The sequence below is a fragment of the Nesoenas mayeri genome (genome assembly GCF_963082525.1).
Source record: "Nesoenas mayeri genome assembly, chromosome: 20".
Taxonomy (NCBI): Eukaryota; Metazoa; Chordata; class Aves; order Columbiformes; family Columbidae; genus Nesoenas; species Nesoenas mayeri.
In genome coordinates this window covers 2,863,161-2,888,272 of record NC_137569.1, presented here as the reverse complement: position 1 = coordinate 2,888,272, position 25,112 = coordinate 2,863,161, and the positions used below count along the sequence as shown (strand labels likewise).

General features: G+C 43.3%; 1 protein-coding gene across 2 annotated transcripts; it reads right to left on the bottom strand.

Moving 5' to 3' along the window:
* Positions 1-1,186: 1,186 nt before the first annotated feature.
* On the bottom strand, positions 1,187-24,051 carry TRIM37 (tripartite motif containing 37). Of its 2 annotated transcripts, none has more exons than XM_080356946.1 (25): positions 24,005-24,051; positions 22,347-22,448; positions 21,031-21,071; positions 20,223-20,339; positions 19,514-19,601; positions 18,934-19,056; positions 18,158-18,281; positions 17,209-17,276; positions 16,788-16,912; positions 15,916-15,966; positions 15,431-15,512; positions 13,926-14,002; positions 13,297-13,476; positions 12,460-12,574; positions 12,024-12,230; positions 11,426-11,562; positions 10,618-10,715; positions 9,272-9,475; positions 6,947-7,258; positions 6,638-6,766; positions 5,517-5,709; positions 4,697-4,815; positions 2,962-3,075; positions 2,112-2,196; positions 1,187-1,755 (listed from the first exon to the last, which is right to left on the bottom strand). In XM_080356946.1, exons 1-25 carry the CDS (start codon positions 24,023-24,025, stop codon positions 1,749-1,751), a joined length of 2,919 nt encoding a protein of 972 aa, XP_080213072.1. In that variant the 5' UTR covers positions 24,026-24,051; the 3' UTR covers positions 1,187-1,748. The 2 variants fall into 2 exon arrangements, with proteins under 2 accessions (XP_080213072.1, XP_080213073.1); XM_080356947.1 differs by having other exon boundaries at positions 1,187-1,752.
* Positions 24,052-25,112: the final 1,061 nt, after the last annotated feature.

The window sequence follows — 25,112 nt, the reverse complement described above, 5'->3', positions numbered from 1 at the left end:
TAAGTAATAACAAAGCATTAACCCGGCCTCTGACTGAAACACCCGTCTCCTTTGCCAGCCCTCGCTAACCAGGCGATTGCACTGTACTTGCCAGCATTAAAGCTAAAGAGAAAACACCCCCTTAGGCTCTAGTACAACTGTTGTATGTCGTGATTGCATCTCCTTAGGTTTTTTTTCTCTCTCCTTCACTCTAGAAGACAGAACATGGACAGGGGCCAAGGGCACCGGGTGCAGGGAACCAGCACGGGGTCACCGCTGCACCGGGTGCTCCCGCACCCCTGTCCGTGTTATCTCATTCATGGAACTAACTGTTCTTTATGAAGTAAATAGATTAAAGTGAACCATTTAACAGCATTGGGAACTTTCCATTTGCAATCTTGTTCTACAGTTCACGTATATGTTTAGTTATAACCATGTATTAGTCATCCATATTTTATTTATGAAAGCTGTTTATACAGAAAAAAACTGTTTAAGTTTTACCAATATCTTAATAAAACAGTAATTTAAACCACACTTCAGAAAGCCTGTTTATTTAATGTAGCAACCAGCATCTGAACTAAGTGTCTTTAGTGTGGTGAGGGCAGATTTCCTCTAAGCCTTCCCAGCCTGTTTCCTACCTCTTGTTTAAACCCCAGCTGTAGATCAACCAGTTCTCCGTGAGGTGAGCAAAGCAGGATGGCACCAGCTCCACAACCCATCTCAGGGCTCAGCAAAATGATTTCCTTCAGCCTGGGCCACTTATCAAGAGTAAAGCATCTGTAAGTGCTGGAGAGGCAGAGCCCGGTGATTACTGCTAATTGAGCTGGGTACAATAATCACCACGCAGTCCTGCAAACAGCAAACACAACACGCTGTCCTCAGGTGCTCAGCAGCCAGGACAATCTGCACAAGGCAGCTCACAGCTGCAGCTCCTGCCTTGCCCTAAGAAATACCAAAACTTACTATGGATCTCCCTCAATTCCTATTTGAATATACAAGATTTAAACATTTGGGCTGGCTTTAAAAATCCCAGATGGATTTAAGTGCTTTTCCTTGAATAACTGAGGAAAGAAGTGACAGGTGCATAGCAGGAAAAAGTTCTTACAGTGACGTTGTGCTACAGAGCACACCCAGACTTCCCCACAAAAGCACCTAGAACTTCACACCAGGTTTCAACATCCATTTTATTAACAAAGTGCAAACAGTTTTAAAGGATGAGTTGTACAGCGCTTCCACTGCGGCACATTCACACAGAAAGAACGTGAGCACAGCCGCTGGGACAAGAACAGCTCTCGGTTACCATTACTCATGCTTTGTCGCTAACCGGTTATTCAGCTTCACAAGTAGTTTATAGCAGCTCAAAAAGAGTGAAGGGTTTGGCAGCGTGTTCCACACCACAGAATGAGGAGAATAACTTGTGCAGCAGCTGCCTCACCGCAACTCTCACCGCACAGCATCTGCAGGACTCAGCAGCCTCACACAGCTGGTTAAAACAAGGACATTCACACGTTCAGGGTTATTCCAGTGACACAATAAGACATCCTGGAACGACACTACAGCACCTTGTGGACACCTTTTCAGCACAGCCGGCAGAGCCAGCGGGAATGCAGCCTTTAGTGTGAGGCCCTCACAGGTCATTGTGCCCCAGGAACAGGTTTAAGACGACTGTAACAGAACCCCAGGAGAGGAGGTGACAGATGGGTGTGCGCACAGCCACAAACAGCAGCTCCAGTGAACCACCGCAGGTCTTCAGGCCCCAAGCCCCATCTCTATCTGCTCCAAAGAGAGGCAGCTGTCATCAAAACACCCAACTGGGAGAAGTTTAAGGCTTCAAATAAATACAACTTTAAGAGTCAAAAGCTCACACCAGGTACTTAAACCCACTCAGTTTTCTGCTGAAGATGACACAAGCGCTAACCCCAGCCAGTCCTCCCTCTGTGCTGTGTCATTTTTCAAGCCTGTGTGCCCCACGGAAGAGCCGGGGGGCTGAGCTGCCTGCAGTGAGCACACAAACCCGCCTCTCTGCTCGCGGCAAGGTGAACGAGGCCTCATTTCCACAGTGGCACGGGAACGGCGCATCCCCGAGGCCACAGCCACCGCACAGGCCAGCCAAGGCAAACAGCTGCACTCACCTGGTGCTGTCTTCTCCAGTAACGAAGCTGAGATCATCAGAACCGACTTGATCACCCTCTGGGAAGGCTGAGCACCGCTCGGAGGCTGAAAACAGAACAAGCAATCGAACACAGCAAGTTAACGGTCCTCCACCTGCAAGACCTGCTGTGTTGTACTTCACCCTTAACATACCGGTACACGATGTGCTTGACACAGAGCTAAGACTGCCCCAGGGTTTGAGGTTGAAGGTATCTTTAAGTCAAGCACAGATACAGGCAATGTTTTGATCCTTCTGATGAGCTATGAGGTTTTAGTGCTGCTGCAGACACACAGCACAGAAGCAAACTCCAGTTACCAAGCTGAGTCATTAGGCCACACCGCTAATGCAGCGTTGGATGCTTATTCCGACCAAAAGTCACCTTCACCGAGCCTCAGCTGTCACCTCCCAGCTTTTAACTTGATCAGAAGGTTAAAGGTTTTTCAGAGAAATAGAGGATGAGTTTTTGAAACTCCACTGAAGCACTCGAAGCACGTTCCTGCCAATTAAGATGCAAATCTGTGTGTAAGGCAGCAGTTGCCTCCCTGGAATCAGCCCACTTACCACCATCTCACACACAGGGAGCTCCGATTCAGAACTAGAGCTACGGGTTTTCCAACGCTTCCCTGAGAGACTCACCTAAACTGACTTCTCAAGGCTAGAAACAGTTCCCCCTCCTGTTTTGATCTGGTTTTTAACAAGGATCCCAAGAGAGGAGTTCCAAATCTTATCAGTGCTTGCTTGAGCTTTAATACGAACACCTCCAGAGCACGAGCAGCGACCTCTGCTTCCGCAGGCGCGTGGGGAGGGGGGGCTCACACCGGCACTTGTACCTTCGCTCGAGGACGGGACGCAGAAGCCGTGGTTAAACCCCTCTGCGGCGGAGGCAGCGTCCTCCTGCTCTTCGTTTTCTGTGTCACATTCAATGTCACTGTCGCTGCTCATTCCTGGGAGGAGATGAAGGACATGCTTCTGACACACCCCAGCCGCAAAGAAACCCCAACAGGCAAAACACACAAGGCACAAGTGACGGCAGTAAGATCTGTGCAGCTAAAGCGGGCAGTTTTCACATGGAAGAGTTACCAATATCAAATACCAAGAGCTGGCAGGAGAATGGGAGAAGCAGCACATTCAGAGCTAAATGTATTTACCAAAGCACTGAGGAATTTGACAGGGCAGCAGGGACCAGCTTTGCAAACAGCCTCATTTTGCTGAGCAGCTTAGCTCTGGAGGACACTTCCAAAATGTCACCGGCTGAGCTCGGGGTCCAGAGCTGCGCCCGCCTGCCAGCTGCTCCATCTACCTCAACCACGGGGACAAAGTTTGGTGGGTTTCTTTAACAGTTCTGAGGCAGTATGACCCGCTGAGCACAGGTACCTACAAGCAGCAACTCCATTCAAACTCACACACAAACATGCTTTTCCTACAACGAACAGCCGTAGCTGTTGATCAAAGCAGCCGCTTTTGTTTTGCCAGACCTCTAGTGCTCACTGACAGCGGTCAAAACTCTCCCTGTTGCAGGTGACAAACAGGGTTTGTTCTGTTCTTTTACTTAAGAGCTGACACTCATTGCTAACAAAAAGCAAGTAGCGAAGGGAGATGCCAACTCCACTGTAGTTTTTCCACTGAAAGGAAAAATATTGTAATATTTGTTTCCTGGGGTTTTTAACAATGAAGTATTTCGGGTTTTAAAACATTTTCCTATTAGGCTCTCTGCTATAATAGGAGAACAGCAGGAGCACATCACGATCACGCTGCAGTGACTAAGAGCAGACATTGAGTTTTGTCACTGAGAGACCTTCAGTAAATGCCAACTCCCACACAATATTGCACACTGCAGATAGAGATGGTTGCTGGCACCTTAATATAGGCTTTGCGCTACGATTCAGTCATTGAAATTCAAATTAGTGCAGGGGTGGAAGGCAGGAGAGTTTTAGCAAGATAAGAAAAAACTCTTCTACGTGGACTTTCAAAGAAAAAAAGACAGTATTTTTTTTCCAGCGTGGAAAAGATGCAGGAAGGGAGGGGGAAAGTTTCCTCCAAGTCTCTAAGGAAACTGGCTTACGCACCACAACACCCGACACGAATGAAACGTTGGAGAGATTCTATGTGGACGTGGAGGTAGTTACCAGTGTGGTTTGTCCCTGAAGGCAGAAGACTTAAAAGCCAAGGTCCCTGGCTACTGTTTTAATTAGGTAAGAAATTATTTCCAAGGCCATGCAACTCAACAGCAAAGCAAAGACCTGGAGACATACCCAGAGGTACAAAAAGCAACCGGGAGTCCAGAGAAATAGACGACACCAGCGTTATCTGCTGGGTGTTCGCGTTCCTGCCGCACCGTAACATCTGTTTCTCCCCAGACAGCAGCCACACAGATGTTCTCTCCTCGGTCAGGTTTCTACTACAGCTGCCAAGTGTTATAGCCAAGTTCAACAGCCATGAAAATGGGGTTTGTTGCTTGGGTTTTATTCCCTCTTTTTGCCTCCCATTCAAGGTGTTTCCTCACAGGAAGGGATCGTCACTACAGTGTTGTCACATTGCGTCTGCCCTCTACAACATCCCATTTACCTTCTTCTGGCCCTGCAGAAGCACCTTCAGAAATCATCCCCTGCAGGTCGGCAGCTTCCGAGTTGTTTTCCAGACCACCTGCCTGGGCTCCTTCTGTATGACACCCTTTAGAATTTGATCTTAAAGAAATCAGGAGAAATACAAAAACCACGTTAGAAATTCAGCTTTAATCCAGCTACGGAAACAAATCCTTTTAGTGCCACATTTAGTTTTTACTCATTGCTTAAGACTCTTGCATATCCACTTAAACTTCCAGATTTGATTGACTGAGAAATATTTAAAAGCTAAAAAAAATAAACCTGGAAGAGTTTATGGTATTTTCCAAAAAATGGCGACTCTTGCCATTTAGGAAAAACAAAAACCAAAGCAACAAAAAGCCCAGAAAAGCCAGCCCTGAGTATTCTGTTGCACTTCGCTTAGTCAGCCCACAGGGAGTTATTATGAAACTGCTGAAAAGTAGAGTCCCAGGTAAAAACATGGTCTTAAATGAAGAAATCCAAAGTGGTAACTGTAAGTGAGAGGATATTTTGCAAGGACTAGTGGGAAAACAGCCTGGGCCTGCCTTTCAAATCCAAGTGTCAGACTAAATCCACAGCTGATCAAAAGAAAGAAAAAACACTTCAAAAAAAAGACAACTTGTAAACTAGTTATAAAACCAGAAATTGATATCCAGAGGGAACAGCAGCAAGCAAGTCAACTTCAAAGCAATTTCTTTTCCATGCTACAAGCACCTAGTTTTAGTAGATTATGGTAGTTTTTCTTTCTAGATCAAGGGGAGGTAGGGGAAGAGATAATAAGAGGGGGAAAATAAAACCTTTACCCTAGAGCAACAACTTTCCTGGTCTTCTCCACAGCAGTTAAGCCACTTAAGCCAGAAACGCCCACATCGGAATCTGAACTTTCACAAGGTCTTTCCTCCGGCTTCGGGAGCACCTCGGAGGCGCTGCCGCTCGCCAGGGGCCGCGGAGGATGAGGGTGATGCCGACCGCTCAGCTTTGAGCTTCCCAAGCCTCCTGAGAAAAGAGAGAGAGAAACTGGAAGCACATCCAGCCTTATTTCAGCAGATTAAACATCCGGTTGTTTTACATCACCAGTTTGGTTATAAACACGTGTGGGTACAAGCCACCTTCCCCACTCTCACTCCTAAATCATTTTCAAGTCCATGTATGGGCAACATACACCATTTGACACCTGCTCTCTAACACACAGACTGCAGGATGTACAGAGTGCTCCTTCCCCACCTCGTGTGGTGAAATGTTCTTTTCCAGTACCACACACACCCTCCTCACTGCTATTTTTCCCAGCTATAGACACAAACCCATTTGCTTCTACTCTTGGACAAGGGTGGAACTGGGCACAAAAGTCAGTTACACCATGTAATGACTCCATGGTATTTTCCAGTTTCTCACCCAAGCTTTCTATATCATTATTTTATTATCAATGTATATCATTATCAATGCTTTCAGCATTATAAGAAAACAACTGTCATACCCCATTCCTTCTCCAAACACAAGAGGCACAATCCCCATTCCTGCCCTACGTATTTTGTTTCATGACCCTTAAGAAAGTGCATCATAAATCTCAGTATCATACAATTTTTTCATCACAAGTCTCCAGAGTTTCCTTGAACTCCCATTAAGTCAAATCACAATTTCAACCTGGGTCGGTACTTTTTGATCTGTGATTTTCACTGTCAAGTTAACTCCTGAAACATCTGCAGTGAGACCAGCAGTGACACGTAACACATTTATGTTCCGATAAGTCAACAGCGTGGCATTGTCTCACAGCGGATCAGCTGAGGGTCTGCACCCCTACAATAACATCAACTGGGTTGGAAAAAGGATCCACTCAAGTTTGAGCAAAACTTCAGTTGCCAAGTAAAAAGATTTCCTGAAAAGCTTTTGTACAACAGATATCCCAGATAGAGGTGACCTTGTTTACCTTCAGAGGTTTGCCCATCGCCCTTTAAACGAAGGTTGCTCTCCCCGCAGTCCATAGCTCTTCGTAAGGACAGACTCCCTGCTGCTCCAGAGCGAATGGGTTTGGGTGAATTACTTTTCTTACTTGCAGCTGCAAAAATATTCAAAGACTCAGAGGCAGTGCAGGTTTTACATTTCTAGATTCTTACAGCTGAATTTGAGTACAAGTAACTATAAAAGGTCTATTTCCAGGTGACTGGATTTACAAACCACCTACACAACTGACATCTGGAAGAGTGACGTTTAAATCCCCCCTTTTCTAGGCACTTACAATTCCTTATGTAACAACTGGTCACTGAAGACTTGGTCAGCAGTTCCATTCCTATTTCTTGCAGTTTGCTGCAGCTTTCTGTTCCGCAGGCAGCTAAAGCACCTTGTTCAATGGAGAAGAAGCTGGGCTGCCCATCACAGGAGCCGGCGTTGCTGCTTCTCACTTCTGACAGCTGGTTTTTGACATCAGACATTTTGCTTCGAACTTCGGCCATCTGAGTTTTAAGTCTTTTCAGCATCTTGAGGTCGGGCGGCACGCGCCACATCGCCTGGTGTCTCCGCTGCTCTCGCTCTTTTAGAGAATAAGATGATGCTTTACCAAAGGAAAAGTTAAAGAACACAACAGGTAAGTAAAACTGTTCTCAAAAACAGACTAATATTTTTAACAGCTGTAAGAATTCTACCTGTATGTTATAAAAACAAGGGAGAGACACATCTTCTGTACTGGTGTGGCACTGTAACATTGAGGTTGCAAGCACTGCACAGCTACTGGGATAGCAGATTTTCACTCTTTGCCATGGAAGAACCCCAAAACCAGCTCACTGGAAGAGCCAAAGCTCCCAGTACTACTGCATGAATTCAGGTGACACCTGAGCTACTGCTCTATATCGCCAGACAAGCTGCAGGTCACAAGCCTGCTTGCCAGTTTAAGTCAATTTTGTTACAAGTTTTTACAAAATTTGTTGAGTGCGTGTATAAGATTCTCATCCCACCAACGTACCATGTTACCATATAGAGCTCAAAGAAATCTGCAACTAGGGAAGGAATTCCCCCAACACCAGAGGATCAGGTTGAGGAGCCAATACCTGCATAAACCCACATGCTGCTCAGCCAGAATTAGAACAATTTTGATGTCTAGTTGAAGCCTTAGAAATTCTGTAAGTGTTTTGTTGCAAATTCAGCTGTTCAAAACCATAAAGCCCAGCGGCTCTTAGAAACCTTCACCTTAGGAGGTGAAGTCTGGCAAACTCCCAATGAAACAGCAGCTTTCCCTTCGCTGACTGACTTGAATAAGCTCCAGAAACAGTCAGACCTTGAGGGAACCTCCACAAAACAGGTAATTTCAGCTGCGTGACCAGTAGCTAAAGCTGATCAGGAAGCCATTCAGCACAACGGGAGAGCTTAATCTTGCTCGGGTAGCCCAGCACAAAGCGCAAAACCCTCTCTCAAGGTCCTTTTGTCATGTGCTGCCTCCCCTTTTCATACTTACGGAAGCGGCTTCCAGTTTTGGAAATACAGATTACATTCAACTGAAAGTTCTGTTTATGTGACTACATTTCAAAAGCTAATTGCAAAGGAACAAATAGTTTGAGCTAGCTTTTAGATCCAATAACACCAATGTCATCGCTGCAGCAAAAGCAAGTATTTATTTGCAGCAAGCAGACCATTATTTCTCTTCTATTAAGTCACTAAATGGTTGTTTCAGAATGACCTGAAATAAGATGTTGCAGTAGCCAGCCAGCTAGCTCCAAATAAGTGCCAATCATGGTAAATGTATTATTGAGGTTTGATTTAATTTTAATTCTTCACTAATAAAACAAGAGAAACGAGCAACCTTCAGTAATAGCCATGGGTGCCAGAACGGCCAACTATTTGCTCTTCTGCACATGAAGTTAATTGTTGTTTTCGGTTGAAGGGTCCTAACTGAACCACAAATACTCTTTGAAGTCTTCAATTATTTAAATGCCATCACTATTTTTGGCTGCTGACATTTTGATCCATTTTTCTCCCACAAGTGCTTACATGAGCTTTTCCAGCCTAATACACACATTTTTCTAGTTCCGTTTTAAATCCTTTTTTCATAGAAAGGTAAACTCCAGGAGTTATTATTGTTAGTATCTGCTGTGCTCCTTATAGTCTCAGCCACCAAGTGTACGAACTGTGTGAAGTGTGAGGTGTAACTGCTTCCCCAGCAGGGAGGTGGTGGTTTTGTCTTTCAGTGCTCACCCCTTCTAGAAAAGGGCCTTTCTTCACCTCCCATAGTTGTGGTGAAAAGAAATCGCACGAACTGCATCTCTATAAGGTTTGTACACAACGCAGACAGCCAGTTCAGTCACATCCCCCAGAAAAGGACAAGAAGACCCTCCTCGATACACATTTCTGTTCTCAGCTGAGTCATCTGGCACTCGCAAGCTGAGGTCAACCATTAAGACTCCGAATGCGTCAGCACAGGCAGGAAGATGCAGCACACAAGGACATGGAGTTCAGCTGTCAGTGAAATGTGCTGCTTGTCACTTCTTTTCCCCCTCCCCTCCTCCAACCTGCTTCTAACTCCAGAGACATTTCCAGGTTGGAATTAAATAATTTGATATGCATATACAGTTACCTCTGTTCTGCAGAAGAGAGGCAGGTGGACGTGGCTGAAGGCCCCAAAGGTTTTCCATACCATTTCTGTCTTTTAGATCCAACAAGTGGATTAAAATCAAGGGATCTATATCTAGTAAACTGCTACTGGCTGTTGAGCCCAGAGCACTTCCTCCCCGCCTTGAAGGTCGTCCACTCGCGCTGGTGTAGCTGTGGCCACTGGTACCTAAGGAAGAAGTACAGAGAAAGAACGTGCATATACATGACAAAGGTGATGCATTGTTCCCTGTAAAAACAAAAAGAGTTCTAGAAGAAGATTAGGAATGAAAACATTCCAGGAAACTTAACACATCAGTTATTATTTCATGGATTTATGGGTAGACTAGAAAACAAATCAATACAAAGAGCATTTATTCTGAAGAAATGCACATAAACTCTCTAGGTGTGTGTCTCCCTCCTCCTGCTTAGATTAAGGGGGGATCTTCAGCTGAGTTCTGCTCTGTGTTACGATGCTCCCATTACATAGTGGCCAAGGCACTCAAAAGATGAAGAGAGTCTTCAGACAAAATAGTTAGATCTGCGAGATTAAAATGGGATAGTTTAATAGAGCTCCCACCACAGACAGGTGACACTACTAACATTCATACCAGAAAACAGGGCGAGCAGGTAAATGCAAGAAGCTTGAGTGAAGAGATTGTGTCAGCTTTTACAAGTGTGGTTAAAAATTACTTTATAAGAGCTCCTAAATAAGTGTTGTTTCTACAGCCCCTGTGTAAATACCACTTCAGTGAAGGTCACTTCTGACATCTTTGCCATAAATATACTTATATCCAATATACATGTATTTTTCTTTCAGAATCTTACTAACCTATAGCTAATTTGGGCTATAATAATCTCCAGGGTGCAAGAAGTCTCAGAGCGCCTTTCCATTATTGCATTTAAAAATGTATTTCTGCTTGACTTGTAGGGATTCTTTACTTCATTCCCTCCACACACTTCAGGTTTTACAGTGCACTAAAACCTAAGTGAATGCGTCACGCATTCAGACGTCACACAGACGTCAGTAAGAATTCCTTGTTGGTCTGCTTTTAATCGGAATGGAAGGGGTTTCAAAGAGGCAGAAAAGCATCTCTCTAAACTTACGTATCATTTTCAAACAAGCACATTCAGAAGATCACACTTTATTTTATTGAACCTCCGAAACGTTTCTGCTACACTGCAATAATCAGTACAAACCACATGATGCAGCATTTCCCAAAATAGAAATGCCTGCAGAACACGCAGCTTGGCGTTGCTTCCAAAAAGAACAGGGGACGGAATCCAACAGCACTTTGCGTACATGGGGATTCTGAAGGCTGTTTTTCATACCTGAGGCTCCAGGAGCAGCAGCAGCTGCGGCATCATCCATGAGATCTCCTTCTTCCAACTCCATATTGCTGCTGTATTCCACGTCATTTTCTCCAGACCTTAGGAGATGATTGGGGTGCAAAAAGGAGAATACAGTTATTAGCTTGTGTCAGCTCTTGTTAAGCATTATGGCACACACCTTGAAAACAACATGAAGCACTATAAATAGCATATTCTGCGTTCCAAACAACACAAACTGAACAAATCAAAGTGTGTTAATTAAATGACTGACTAACCAGGAGTCCAAAAGTGTCATACATATCTAGACTGTAAAATCTGATCCTGCAAACTTCTATATTTGTATGTGTTACAACACATCCTCATGTTTTAACAAAGATTCTAGGATTTGACACTATCATCTCAGTTAAAAACCTTAAATTCTCTAGTTTAAGCAACTGTCCTTATTATCACTCTCCTACTACCACGACGACAACATTCTTAATACCAAACCTCTCTTTCGTTACAGTGCAGAAACAGATTTCTTAATAGTGTTTTGGGAAAGAACCTTCACAGACTATCACTTGTCAAAAACAGGATACAACACTACAATACATTAAGAGTTCAGAAAGATAGGAACTAGCTGGCTGAAAATTCAATGTTTAGTATTAACTATATCAGTTCGTGTTGTTTCCAGTACAGAAAACATGCCTTACATCGCACTGGAATCCCCCACACCACAACTGAATAGCAAATGAATCAGTTTGCACTGGAATTAGGATGATTACCCTGGGAGACAGAGTGATGATCTGAAAGTGATTAAGTTACTTACATAGTTTCTTCATCGATATCATTTTCTTCAGTGTTACTAGTTGCTGTTGAACTAGCTGAAGAGCTGCTCCCATCCAGGTGGTTCACCTCGTCTTCTCCAGCAAGATCTATATCCAAGTCACCATCAGAGAGCTCGTGCTACAAGAAAAACAGAACAACTCTTTATAAAATAAACACTTCAATTGCACTTCAACGCATTCAAGAAAAGTTATGAAGAGAAACTCTTCCTCCCCGGAGTATCACACCATCATACAAGAGTTAGGAGGGTCTCAAAGCATAATAAAAGCTGGTAACAAACACAGAGAAGTTGGATTTTTCAGACGCAACTTGAAAACATTTTTGTTGTAGGATGTATTACAGAACCACAGAATGTCAGAGATTGGAAGGGACCTCAAAGCTCATCCAATGCAATCCCCCCATGGAGCAGGAACACCCAGATGAGGTTACACAGGAAGGCGTCCAGGCAGGTTTTGAACGTCTCCAGAACAGGAGACTCCACAACCCATCTGGGCAGACTGTTCCAGTGTCTGTCCCGTTTCTACTGCTACCCTATCATAAAAAGTTACATAAACAAAGAGGCAGGAAAAAAATAATCCTACGTTAAAGTCTTCATGCTTCTCTTCATCCTCTTCCTTGTTATCTCGTACCAGTCCTGGAGCAGCAACATTCTCAAGCAGTGCTTCAGTGCTTTGTCCAGATTTCTTTGATCTTGTTTCTGGACCATCGTCATTCTGGGGACTAAGATGAGTGTCTGGAGGTGAAATGCCTCGTGATTTCTGAGTCCGGGAAAGTTCAATCGCAAGCCTCTTAAATATTAGAAGGATACACAAAAGTATACATAGAAGACGACAATGGAGCATCATCACCAAATCAAGTAAGTTTGTTAACTTGCATATATACTATTTTAATAATGCTAATATGAAACTACCAGTAAGTAACCCAAATAAACACAGTTATCAAACACAAACACTAATCTAAACCAGGTAATCGCTGGTCAGTAAAAAGTGATTTTACATAAATATACATCACACTTACTTCTTTAAGGTTATTTATTTGTTGGATGTAACTTGTCTGAGCTGCTTCCAGTTGAGCAATGTACCAGTGTTGATCTCGACACTTCTGGAAAAAGGTCGGTGAGCGCACTTGGAACCTTCAAAGGAACATTTGAAAAGGTGGGGGGTTTTGGCTTTTTTGGCTGGTTGATTGGTTTTGTGGTTTGTTTTCCCCTCCACCCCCCCCCAAAATCCAAAAAGCCCCACATAAGAACATCATACAACCTGAACTCTAGTGATGGAATAAACTTAGACATCATGTACTTCTATATTCAATATCCCAAATGCACTGAATGACAACAGTAAGTATCTGTAGGAGAGGTAGTTGTCTTCACAGCCAACAGTAACAAAATCAACACACTACAAAGCATTTAACAGGAGCAAGAGTATGACTGTCCAGAGAGCATTTCAAGTAGATGGATAAAGCTTTATGTTTTGTCAGAGCATGGCAATTCCCATTGATGAATTAGTCTTTATATTACAGACGTCCTTCATTCCCAAAGTTTTCCAATGCTCACTATAACTGTTTCTAAAGAGAGGTAAAAAACACCCTGTTCCTTTAATTCAGTTACTTACAGATCTCCAACCCAGGCTTATTAGTGTCAAGCATCGCTACTTCTCAAAGAAAGACATACTTCAAGTTTCTACAACTCCCTTCAGCACATTTTCTTTAAAGCTGATGACAGTGAAATCTATTTGTGACAAAACATGTCACCATTATTTTAAATCCAACTCCTTAATTATTTCCTATTTCAGCAGTAGGTGTGATACTTTGTGAAACGATAGCGGAAAAGAACCCCTATTGAGTTGTCTTCCTTACCTTAGGATCACGGTGTCGTTTTGCCGGTTTAGGTAGCCTTCATTGGCCAGCAAGTCCAAACGGAAGAATCTGTTGTAACCCCAGCACTCACCAACTTCAAAATCAGAGGCAAACTCCCGAATTATGTTTTTAGTGGGATCGTTGGTGGACTGATGAACCATTTCCACACGGTACTCATACCTACGCAGGGGAAGATCCCAGGTATTAACACCAAAACAAAGATGTCAGAATTGCTGAACATGTCAAGTTTAACAGAACTGCGATTCCTGGGAGGCTTGCCTGCCCAGCTGAAGGGGCGATTCAGTGTTAAAATTTGGTTGAAAACAGTACAAGGGGGAAGAAAGTAGTAGTAAGGAGGGCTAAACCAATACTAGGAGACAGATACTCTTACTGGTTGTTTTGCCAGCTTGCTTTCTATATTGAGAAAGCCACTGAGTAATAACTTTAAAATATTATCTTTGGGCACAATTCAAAGCTCAATGGACAACAGAAGCCTCACTGTTCTTTTCACAAGGGCTCTGCATCAGTCCCTGGCAACGCTACAGAACCTGAGGTCATTCTTTGCAAACCTCTGCAGATGCTTTGCCAACAGAGAAAAGAACAGCTGCTCTTACTACAGGCTTGCTTACTTGGATGTCTCTGGCAACCCAGCTGAGAGCTCCAAGAACACAGAGAGGTAGTAGCCCCGTACTACTCCATTTCCGTCCTTGAAACAAACAGAGAGATAAATTAACTTTTAAAAAGTGAAAAGCAGTTGTCTACTTTGTATGCTGCAGTGTTTTTATTCTCCTGTGACCTACAACTCTTAGTGTAACTTTAATCAAGGGGAATCTGCATGTGGAAGCACATATGCAATCTAATATCAGTATCTCAGATATAAATCTCAAAATAGAGCTTTAATTACTGTAACATTTTCGGGATTCAATGAAGTGAGAGACTGAATAGACAAACACTTGTCAGTGTATCAGAAAAAAACATTTATTTAACATATAAAAAAGCTGAAAAATCTACTTAGTTTATTGCAGTCCAATTCTTCTCGAATTCTCAACATGAAAACAGCTCAGGTTAAACATTAGTTCTGAAATATTTTACGTACAGCTGCATTGCAAAGCCACTTCATTTTTCAAAGAAGTGCAATTTCTTTAGAAAAAACAACATGCAACATTAAAAAGTTAGGTCAGTTAACTCAGAAACAATATTAGAACCACAATAAATCAAGGAAAAATACGGCAAAACCTCCATCACACTCACCCTCATCAAGGATGAAGAATGGCTCAACTTGAACCCTCTAGGTTGAAGAAACATTCCAACTTACCATTTAAAATATAATTTTTAATGCCTTCTGACAGCAAACCTCATGTAGTCAATTCTGAATTTACGAAACTCTGAGAACATACACAGGGTTCACCTCTGCACTGCAAGAACACAATTCTGTGCATACGTGGGCTTAAGAGATTAACCCAGTTCTCTGAAGATGCCTTGTAAATCACTAACAAACTCGTACGGCACCACTAAACGTGGATTTCTCCAAACACAGCTGTAGTAGCAGCCAGAGCTTCCTGGAAGCACTGACCAGACTAGTGGACTGCAAAAAGATCCCACAGTGTGGGTTGGTGTTCCAACAGGGACAACTATATTGCTTCAGAAAGCAGAGTATTCAGCCCACTGAAAGGACATTACACACATTTTAATGTCAGCATTTGAGAACTGGATGCACAGCAAACCAGATTTCCCTTCAACTACTACTTTGTCCTACTCGCAGCTTCCCAAATAAGGATTATTTATGAACATAAATATTGCAGGTTATCCTGTACCTCAGTTCTGCAAGAAACATCTGCAAAACCCACTCAGACAGACGAAAAGGGTAAACATATCTATTAAAGTTCCTACGCCATATTGCTAATACCCATTTTTAATTGCTTTTAAATTAACCGGATTAACTATACTGAGAATGTTTGTGCTAGCTACCTGGAGGCAGAGAGGGAATACTCTAGTGGTTGGTGACCAACTCTACAACCTTATTGTTGCTTTTTACATACAATATGAAACTGAGATCTCCTTACAAGAGAAACCTATGGATGCTGGTTAAATGTTTTGGGTGGGATAACAACTCTAGTTGAAAAATATAACTCACTGGATAAACTTTTAATCTCCAGCAAAGTCCTGACACTTGAAGAGGTGGACTGTAAACAGGATCTGCTCGCTGCCGCAGTGTACTGTTGAGAAAGGAGAAAAAACACTTGCTACTGGGACAAAACAAAACCCTCCGTGAAATATTAAGCTTCATATCCACTTGCACTCTTACACTCTAGAACCTTCTTGCTGCACACAGTGTGTAGCAGAATGAGACCTAAGCAAAATGTTCAATGTACACACAAATGTGTGTATATATATATACAAATATAAAAAAAATTGCCTTTATCATGGTAAATCTTTTTAGCGAACAGTTTAGCTAATTGTTCACCTGATAAACAAGAGATTTTGATTTAATTTCTACAGCTTAGTTCATATCTTAACAGTTTTCTGTAGAAACTATTCTGTGTTTTAAAGAATATTATTTGTGTGCAGAAGAAAGAAAAAGCTTCCCAATATTTTCAGTAATTTCAGATATATTCTTACCTGAAGTTTTCCAAGACAAATGTAGTTGAGTCATAGGCTGGAACCAATTCACTGGGGAGGGGCAGGAGAATATATATGTATTAGTTGAAAAACATGACATTAAAAATCTCAAGTTTTGGAATCTTCAGAAGGATTTAAGGTGATTTAGGTCACCAGAGCCACTGAAATTCACTAGGACTACACTTTTTATGAAGAATTGTGTTCTGAAGTGATTTTGGCTATATATTCTGAATTAAGGTGACCTGCAGGGGTGTCTCATGAGAGCCTTGCAATTATATACTGAGTGACCCAATAATAAAAGAAAAAGGACAAATCAGCAAACTAAGTGTAAAAAAGAACAGAAATTGTGAGCTGGAACCCACTGTCCCAGCTCCCCAGCAAGGACTACAGACATCAAATAAGCTCTGCTGGAACAGAAACGCCTACTTGCCCCATAGGTTACAAAGGAGAGTAAGTTAAGCAGTTTATAATTTTCAGTGTGTGTGGACCCAAATTCAGAGATATCAAGTTTAACACAGAAAACAGGCACAATCATGTTACCCCCCAGATTACCATTGCTCATATCGCTGAGCAGTATAACTACCCTTCACTATCGATGGGTATCAGACAAGCTCTCCAGCAACCCATCCAGCAGCCACCTGCTCTTTAAACCCACACATTAAACCACAGCAGTTCCCTCCCGTCCCAGTTCTACAAGGGAGTGACACACATAAGAACCGATCGACCTCCACGACTCACTGGAACATCCTCCTCCTGTCATACACTAGTACAGTAAAATGGGAAAGAGATACCCTCCTCTAAGTTACTTCAAATATTCTTTAACAAGATGGCTTTCAAGTTCATGTACCACAGGAAGGAAATGCAATGCTCACCTCGTGAAGTCTGGGGGGACAGGAGTAGTGACAAATGAGGCCATAGGCTTCCGATGCACCTGCTGGAACATCATTAGGATCTCTGAACTTTTGGATATCAGTTCACTCTTACTGCATGATCGTAACTATATGGGGAAAAAAAAGGAGAAAGAAAAAAACCCATATGTCATGAGTAGAAACCACAGCTTTTGACCACTTTTATATGATTTTGCTATTAATCTCTGTACTCGTTTTGCAAGCAACAGAACACCTTTTGTTATATCTGGAAGATACACTTCAAGAGGAAATTCTGCAACTTAAATGAAAAGAGACTCTCAAGAAGCAGCTCTATCCAGCTTAAAATAAATTAATTAAATAATAAGAAAGGCCAGCTGAGGAGGGAATCTATGGAACACAACATTTCTGCTCCTTCCGTAATCACCTGATGTTCCACTTCTTGAAGCAGGGATTCCAGAAGTTCCGTTTCTTGGGTAAGCGATGTCTTCTGACCTGTTTAAAGACAGGAATGTATGTTTCAAGAAGATATAGTCACTGGATTTTTAATAACTTGAGCTTTTTTTTTTTTTTAATTTAACCTGGAATCTGCTCAAAAACCTCCTGAAGTAAAAGCTTTCTAAATATACCAAGGTTGATTGAGAAAGCATTTTAAAAGCAAGCCTACGTTTTTAATTAGAGCTGTAGTGAAGAACTCACTTGAGGTTAAGACAGTAATGAAACATTCTTTGTGTCCCAGAAATGGCAGGTTTGTTTTGGGGTGCTTTTTTGGACAAAAAGGAGGTTTGACTTCACTGAATTTGCTCTCTTCCAGACAAGCCTCTCTCTTGTATTAGCTGACACTTTTCTCCTAACCTCCACCATTTGTCTTGACTTTCATGTTCAAGTGTTTTCTTCACCAAAGAACAAACCAGGTTTAAATGTGTTTGTGCATTTCAACTAGTATGAAGACCATGACAATAAACAAATAAACCTAAGTCACATATGCCTGTTTTCTGTCATGGGGATTTGCTTTGTCTCCATCACACATTACATACCTGAAGAGTGTTTGGCAGTTATTAAAAAAGAGGTGTTACACAGATAAAATGCTAACCTGTCCATCCAAATGATTAAAGACATTCTACCACAGCTTTAAGGCTGATCTTTAATCAGTACACATAAAAACAGATCTTGTGACTGATTATTGTATTCAATATAGGTACAACGTACAAATCGCAGATTTAACTTATAAAGTACTGACATGAGTTTGAAGAGGAACATAACCAGGTCACATCTAACAACTTAGAAGTATATCACAGTAACTAAATAATTAACTAAAATCTCTGTTGTAGGTAAAAGCTTTCTCTCAGCACTTAATAGAGGAAGAAAATACCTACCCATTAATGTTATAAGCTTATTCTTCAGCTGAGTGTCTAACCGGGCAATCATCATCTCCACTGCATTCCTGATTTCCCGAACTCGTTCATCCTTCGCGCTCCGCACGGCCTCCACATTCCTCTCCTAAAACAGCAGTCAGGAAAAAGACACAAAACCCAAGCCTTCACACTTCTGCATGTTTCACTCATTTACATGTTGACTCTGCTCTCTCAGATGTCAGAAACGCCTTGGCCTCCCTAGAGTCACCTCCAGCCCTACTTTTCTATGAGAACAAAAAGAAACAAACCCAAAACCTGGTCTTATTGAAGCTTGCAAGTTTAGAATAAGAAAACAGGAATGCGTTTAGATGAGCTGTGTTCCAGGCTATTCCTGCTGCCTGTTCTGAGTACCTCACCGTGCCCTCTGGTGGGTGACCAAAGGTTAACAGTCAAGTTGAGCAACGTTTTCTCATCACATAGAGATCTGGCATATGTGGATTCTTTAGTATCAAAATTTGTAGTTAGAACTACCAGTTTCTCTTCCATAACTTGAACTCACATCTTTCTCTACCTGGCAACTACAAAACTGAGTATTTAGAATATGTTGATCTTTCCACACTGCATAAAAAAAGACTCTCTATGGGATAATCCCATTATCTTCACAGAAGCAACAGCTTCTGAACAGCTACTGAAAAGATCCTGAGGATATGAAATGGCACTGTTTCCACTTCCCAGTTATCCTTTGACAATGGCCACAAGACAGGAAAACTTATCATCACTTTGGACTGATTTCTTACCACTTCTTGCACCAAACTGATCAATTCCATGAGCCTCCTCCTAAGCTTTGCCACTTCTTCATTTACTTTTGTGACATGCTGCTCATAGATTTCTGCCAGTGGCTTAAAAGTGTGTCCTCCATGCTGTTAAAATAAAGAAAAAGGAGAGGGGACAAATAATAGAGTACCTCATTTTAACTTTATCCCACTCCTATTAAATTACTGAAAGAGAGGGGAAGAAAGCCTCCTAGTGTATCACTCATCTTGGAAAAGTTCCAAAGCAGATTGTATGTAGGAAGTCTGTCTTTCACTTCCCTTCATAAGAAGTCATGAATTTGGCTTTCATACCATCAAAGCTTCCTGTCAAGAGCTACTTGGAGTTTTAACAGTCCTCCAAAAATAAACTACTTCATTCACTGTGCAACTAAGAAAGCAAATAAAGACAGAGGACTTGGGGTTTTTCTTTATAGTATTTGTGTGGCTACTCAATGGCCATAACAATAGTTCATAGCATTTCTAGTTCTTCAAACTGCTGCCAAACATCGTGCTTGTGGTCTCTTATTGTAATACACCACATGCATATAAGCAAGTCTCTTCTTACCATTCCTCCCCAAAGCGCACACTGGTGGCAGATACACTTCTTACAGGTCCAGCAGAAAACACTAAGCTTTTCATGATGATTTTCACACCTTAAACAAAAAATACATGTATCATCAACAGAAATACCTATGAACTTTCTGCAAACCCAATTTAACATTTTCACTTGTTTTGCCACCCAATACTGAGAGAAAAACACAAAACATCAGCACAGTTTTGCAAGAATATTTACATATAATGAAAACCTTTTGTAAAATAAAGGTTGCTCTTAGTATTCTCTCAGGAAGTACTTCACAGAGAGAAAGTACATTACTAAAATTGGATTTCTACCCAGAAAATAAAGGCTATCATCAATGAATCACACTTCAAATTATCAAAGTTAATACTTCACATTATCAAAATCATATGTAGGGTCACTAAGAAGGGCTAAGAGCCTTTCCAAGTATTACTACCCTTCACGTTTCCCACATCTCTCATTTTAACTATATTGAGTCAAACTAGAAATTGCAGTAGTTTTCTAGGCAAAGACACTGAAGAGCTTTCTCATTCCATCAAGTATTACAGAAATGAACTCTGACTTCTAGTCAGACAGTGAGTACGACTCAGCTTTTAACTAAAAGTTATCAATTTGTTCCTTGATTTTAACGACGAGCTGGAGTTAAATGCCCATTCCTATACAGCAAACTGCAAAATGCAAAGAACGCTCCATTTACTTGTCTTTTTCATTTTCTTCGTGCTTTGTGAGATTGCACAGTTGAAGCGTATCAAGCTGTTGTGTGACCTCTTCTGCCCAACGACAGTTCACGAGCTCTCGTAGCTGCAGCGGGGCTCTGCAAGAAGCATTGCTACAGTTAGAGCAAGAACTCAGCTTGGGGGAAGCTCAAAGAGAAGCACTGCAGTGAATTCAGTTCAGCAATTCTACACTACTGGAAAAGTCACAGGCAAAAAGGGGCTGCGAGGAGGAGGGAACCACAATGAACCACCCCACACTGACACACAGAATAGCTACATGGGGAACCCAAGAATTATTTCCAGATTTCTTCTGGGTAACATTCAGCAAATAATTATGTTTCTCAGCGCCTTCTCAACTTCTCCCATTATTCAGCTATCCCCATTGTAGTGCTTCAATTACCCCCTTTGTAAAATGTAGATATATTTACCTCCATTCACATTTCAGTCTAAAAACTGAAGTTTCTGATCTCTGACTCTGACAAGAAGAATATAAAGAGTTCTAAGGGGGACACCATCTAATTACTCATTACATCAACTATATGCACTGAAAACAGCAGTGTGATAAGGGAAGAACAAAGATTTTGCTTAGCTTCTCACAAAGCTAGAACATACTTTAGAATAAGTATTATAGCAGGGTAAATTTTTAATGTAACAGCAGGTACATCTCAAAAAAAAAAAAAGAAAATCCAGCTTAAAAATTTAGTAAAACCTGCATTGAAAAAAGACCGCTCATAAGAGCACAGTACACCCAATTCCTGGTAATTATTTCTGATATTAAAAATACCTTACCTACAATGAGGGCACTGAGCTCTTTGTTCAGTGAGCCAACGCTACGAAGGAAAAAGGAAAGACATTTTTAAAGAGACTGTAAGAAAAAACTGCAAGTCATTCTATCATTAATTAGGAGTTACTTCTTTTTATTACAGTCTGCCTATATTTTTCCTTTTTTTACAGATTTGTAATTTAACCGTTCAACCACTTAGTCACAGCAGAAGCTGCTATTTGTATCTTAGTAACAAAGCAACCACTTTTCTTTAGGTGTCAAAGACACTTCAGTTAAAATAGTATACAGAGAATTTTGAGGTATGAAGTATTCCATTAGAAACCACACACCTGGCACAGACTCCCACAGTTATAGACTAAAAAGCACGTTTCGGCAAAAGAAAGTGCAAGATACAGCAAGCATATTTTTGGAGTCTAAATTATTAGCCTTCAAGGTAACTTATTTCTTCCTCTCAAGCTATTTCTATGCAAGTTAAGATACTTGCAGTTCGATGATCAAATCCAGAAGGACCCTTTGAAAGTTTCTCTTCTATTAAGCTCCAAAGACAAGTAGCTGAGGAAAAAACTTCATCTGCCCACTAGAGCTGACAAGTGTAAAAGCTCAGCAGTTGAAGGGCTTTATTCGTCAGCGCACTGCTACATTTAACCATTCCCAGGAATAATCTCTCACCGCCCAACAACAAGATGTCATCTAACATTCTTGGCATGTAACACAAATCCTTCACCTATAGTTCTTGTCAGAGCTAAAGATGATTGCCTGTTCCAATTTCTGGAAACACCACCAGAGGTCTAACACGTAACAGCATCTGAACTGATGCAATTGAAGCATTATCCGTTGGTAACTATGACCTTGATAAATTAATTGAGGTACTCTGAATGCTGCTTCAGCCAGCTGTACCAGAATCCCTTGAGATCACATATGATCACACCATGCTGGTTTGGTGAGTGTTTTAAAACATCTCCAAGATGGCACAAGGTGATGTTATAACCTTCCAGTGTTCCATACTGACAGATGCAAAGTACAGGCATCGCTGACTCTCAAAAGATGCTAAAAAAGGGATCGTTACATGTCTGTTTCTGAAAAGCAATTATTCCAGAGAGCCTCTATAATTAGCACTACTGAATGCAATGCATAGCCTGCCTGCTTTTTCCTCAGAACGTCGTAAAAGATTTTGAAAGGGAAACTAAAGAGCACAGAGCAGGAAAAAGGAATCCTTGGAAGACCAAGAAAAGGGGTAAGAAAGAAGCAAGAACGCATTCATAAGAGCAGTAGTTTTTAAATTCATATGTTTGCAAGAATAAACTATAATAAGCAAACTCACCCGAATACAACTGAAACAGCACAGCTTGGAGCAATGAGGACACAGACGTGCATCACGCAACTTCTCCATACAAATAAAACATCGGAATACTTCGGCAATGCTCTGCAGAAGGTAAATTATCGCTATTGTTAAGTCACATACTTCAAACATATCAGAGTTGCATTTATTTTCCAGGCAGAGTGCCAGGTTTCACAAATGCAGTCCCATTCCAAACAGCCATGGATAGTGCATCTCAGAGCAAGCCCCTGAGTCAAACACCACGGCTCTCCTCCTCACTTGCTCCTGCATACACCAGCTCTTAGCATCCATTTTACAACACTATTCTTCTACAAGGAATAGCTTCTTTGTTTGGTTTATCTTTTTGCAAGCGGGCCTTTCTGTACCCAAAATACCATTCCCACTTGTGTTCACATGGGATTGAACCGTTGCCAGAAGAAACTGCTGCACCTGCAGATTCTGAACCCACGGGTTGCAATGCAATGACAATAAACTAATCCAAATGCATGGTAAGTACATGTGTGCATTATACAGAATGCTAACGAGAAGGGTTGAACTGGACATTTTTTTATGTTTCTAAGACTTTCATTTAAGGCCTACCATTAGCACTAGCTTCACAATTTCTATGCTCTCTCACACCCTATTTAATCAACCCCTTGGGCAATAAAAATGTAATTTAACATATTGTTTTACTATATCCATTTGAAGAGAGAAATCATTTGTTCTAGAATACATCCCTCTCATCTCTCTCCATTCTTAAAATGAGAAAGGTATACTGAAATGCCAAACAATGTTTGCTTTCCACATTGACAGATTTTTCAATGATAAATAAGTTTTACATTGTGTGTTATACAGGAGTTAGACCCCTTCTGGCTTTAACTATGGAACTTCAAAAGATTCTTCAGATAGGCTAATGCTTTTCTCTACAGAATTAAAATTATAATATGAGGTATATCTTCCATTCACAGATACCACAGTATCTCACATACATCAGTGTCTTCTTTATTGGTTGCAAACCATTCAAATGCAACACATACATTTACAGGAAGTTATCACACAAGGTATTTTATGATATTTTAAGATATTCTTCTCGTTTGGCTGCTGTTGAAGCTGCCCAGGTCACACAGAGCCAGCTCCCAGTGTCCTGCCCTCACACACGCCAAGGGTGGTTCTGTCAGCCCGGGGCTCCAGAGCAGCCACCTCCGATGCTCCACCAGTTTATCTAACCCTAACTATGTAAAATAACTGCGTGTCACCTAGAAACGCCACCTCTTCACCCCCCGCTCCCTCTTCACCCAGCTCGGCAGCGCCCGGCCCTGCGCATCCCTGCCCCCCGCAGAGCTGCAGCTGTTTTCCGCCTCCCGGGCCGCCCACCGCTCGGTGCCGCTTCTGCCTCTTTCCCCTCACGGGAGCGATGGGGACCTGCCGAGGGCCAGCCGCCAGCCCTCCCCTGACCCGTGAACAGGCCGGGATGGCCCGTCCCCAGCTCCCGCTGCAGAGGCCCGGCCCCACCGCTCGCCATCCCCCGCAGAGAAGGTGCAGCCGCCCGCCCGGCTGCCCCGCGGCCTGGGGGAGCAGCCCCGGGGGGCAGCGCTGCCCCCGCACCGCCCTTCCCGCCTTCCCTCCGAGCGCGCGAGCGCAACGGCCGCCCAGCCGCTCACCTCCACGCTCTGCTCGTCCATGGTCGCGGTTCCAACGGCGGGGGAGCCTCTCCCCGGCCCCTCTCCCTACCAGGTGAAAAGCGAAGGCACCGGGGCTGCAGGTGCCGCTGGTGAGAGGCTGCGCCCCGGCCTCCGATGTGTTCGCGGGGAGCGGGCCGGCTCCTCCCCCCGCGACCCCGCCCTGCGGCCGCTCAGGGCGGGCGGAGCCTAACGGCCGCAGCGCGCTGCGCATGCGCGACGCGGCCCGGCCCGCCCTCCGCGCCGCCAGGGGGCGGAGCCTCTCCTCAAGCACGGCGGCTCGTCAGCGCCGGGACCCGGTAACGGTCAGGGGGCCGGTGGAGTTCCTCAGTGAGGGGACCCGGTAACGGTCAGGGGGCCAGTGGAGTTCCTCAGTGAGGGGACCCGGTAACGGTCAGGGGGCCGGTGGAGTTCCTCAGTGAGGGGACCCGGTAGCGGTCAGGGGCCGGTGGAGTTCCTCAGTGAGGGGACCCGGTAACGGTCAGGGGACCGGTGGAGTTCCTCAGTGAGGGGACACGGTAACGGTCAGGGGGCCGGTGGAGTTCCTCAGTGAGGGGACCCGGTAACGGTCAGGAGACCGGTGGAGTTCCTCAGTGAGGGGACACGGTAACGGTCAGGGGGCCGGTGGAGTTCCTCAGTGAGGGGACCCGGTAACGGTCAGGGGGCCGGTGGAGTTCCTCAGTGAGGGGACCCGGTAGCGGCTCAAGGGAAGCGCAGGGCTCGGGCCGGGTGCTCACCGCGGTCAGCGGCGGCTCCCGCCATCGCTGCGGCAGCATCGCGCAGACGGACGTGAGAGACGCGGCCGCTTTCTGACAGGAATTTCCAACGGTTGGGTTGTCAAACTGGGCTCTCCGGAGCCCCAGCTGTGCGCTCGGTTCCTCGGTGCCCGTGACAGATTTCAGGGGTGAGTGCCAGCGAGACAGCGCTGAACAAAATGCAGCTGCGGGGCTGGATTTCCACAGCTCACAAGGCCACTGTCTGCAGGGCTGCACTTGAATTACACACAGCGCAACCGTACGTGCAGTTGTTGGCCCACTAACAGGTACCTGTAATTGTTTTAGGCAGGTTTCACTGATAAATTAAATCTTCA

What these genes read in the sequence shown, in the direction of transcription:
- TRIM37 (XM_080356946.1), bottom strand. Translation starts at nt 24,025, where the DNA reads ATGGACGAGCAGAGCGTGGAG. An exon ending in AACGACACCGTGATCCTAAG is followed by an intron (nt 12,575 to 13,296) that starts GTAAGGAAGACA and finishes GTTCCTTTGAAG; the next exon opens with GTTCCAAGTGCGCTCACCGA. An exon ending in CTCTCTTCTGCAGAACAGAG is followed by an intron (nt 7,259 to 9,271) that starts GTAACTGTATAT and finishes CCTTTGGTAAAG; the next exon opens with CATCATCTTATTCTCTAAAA.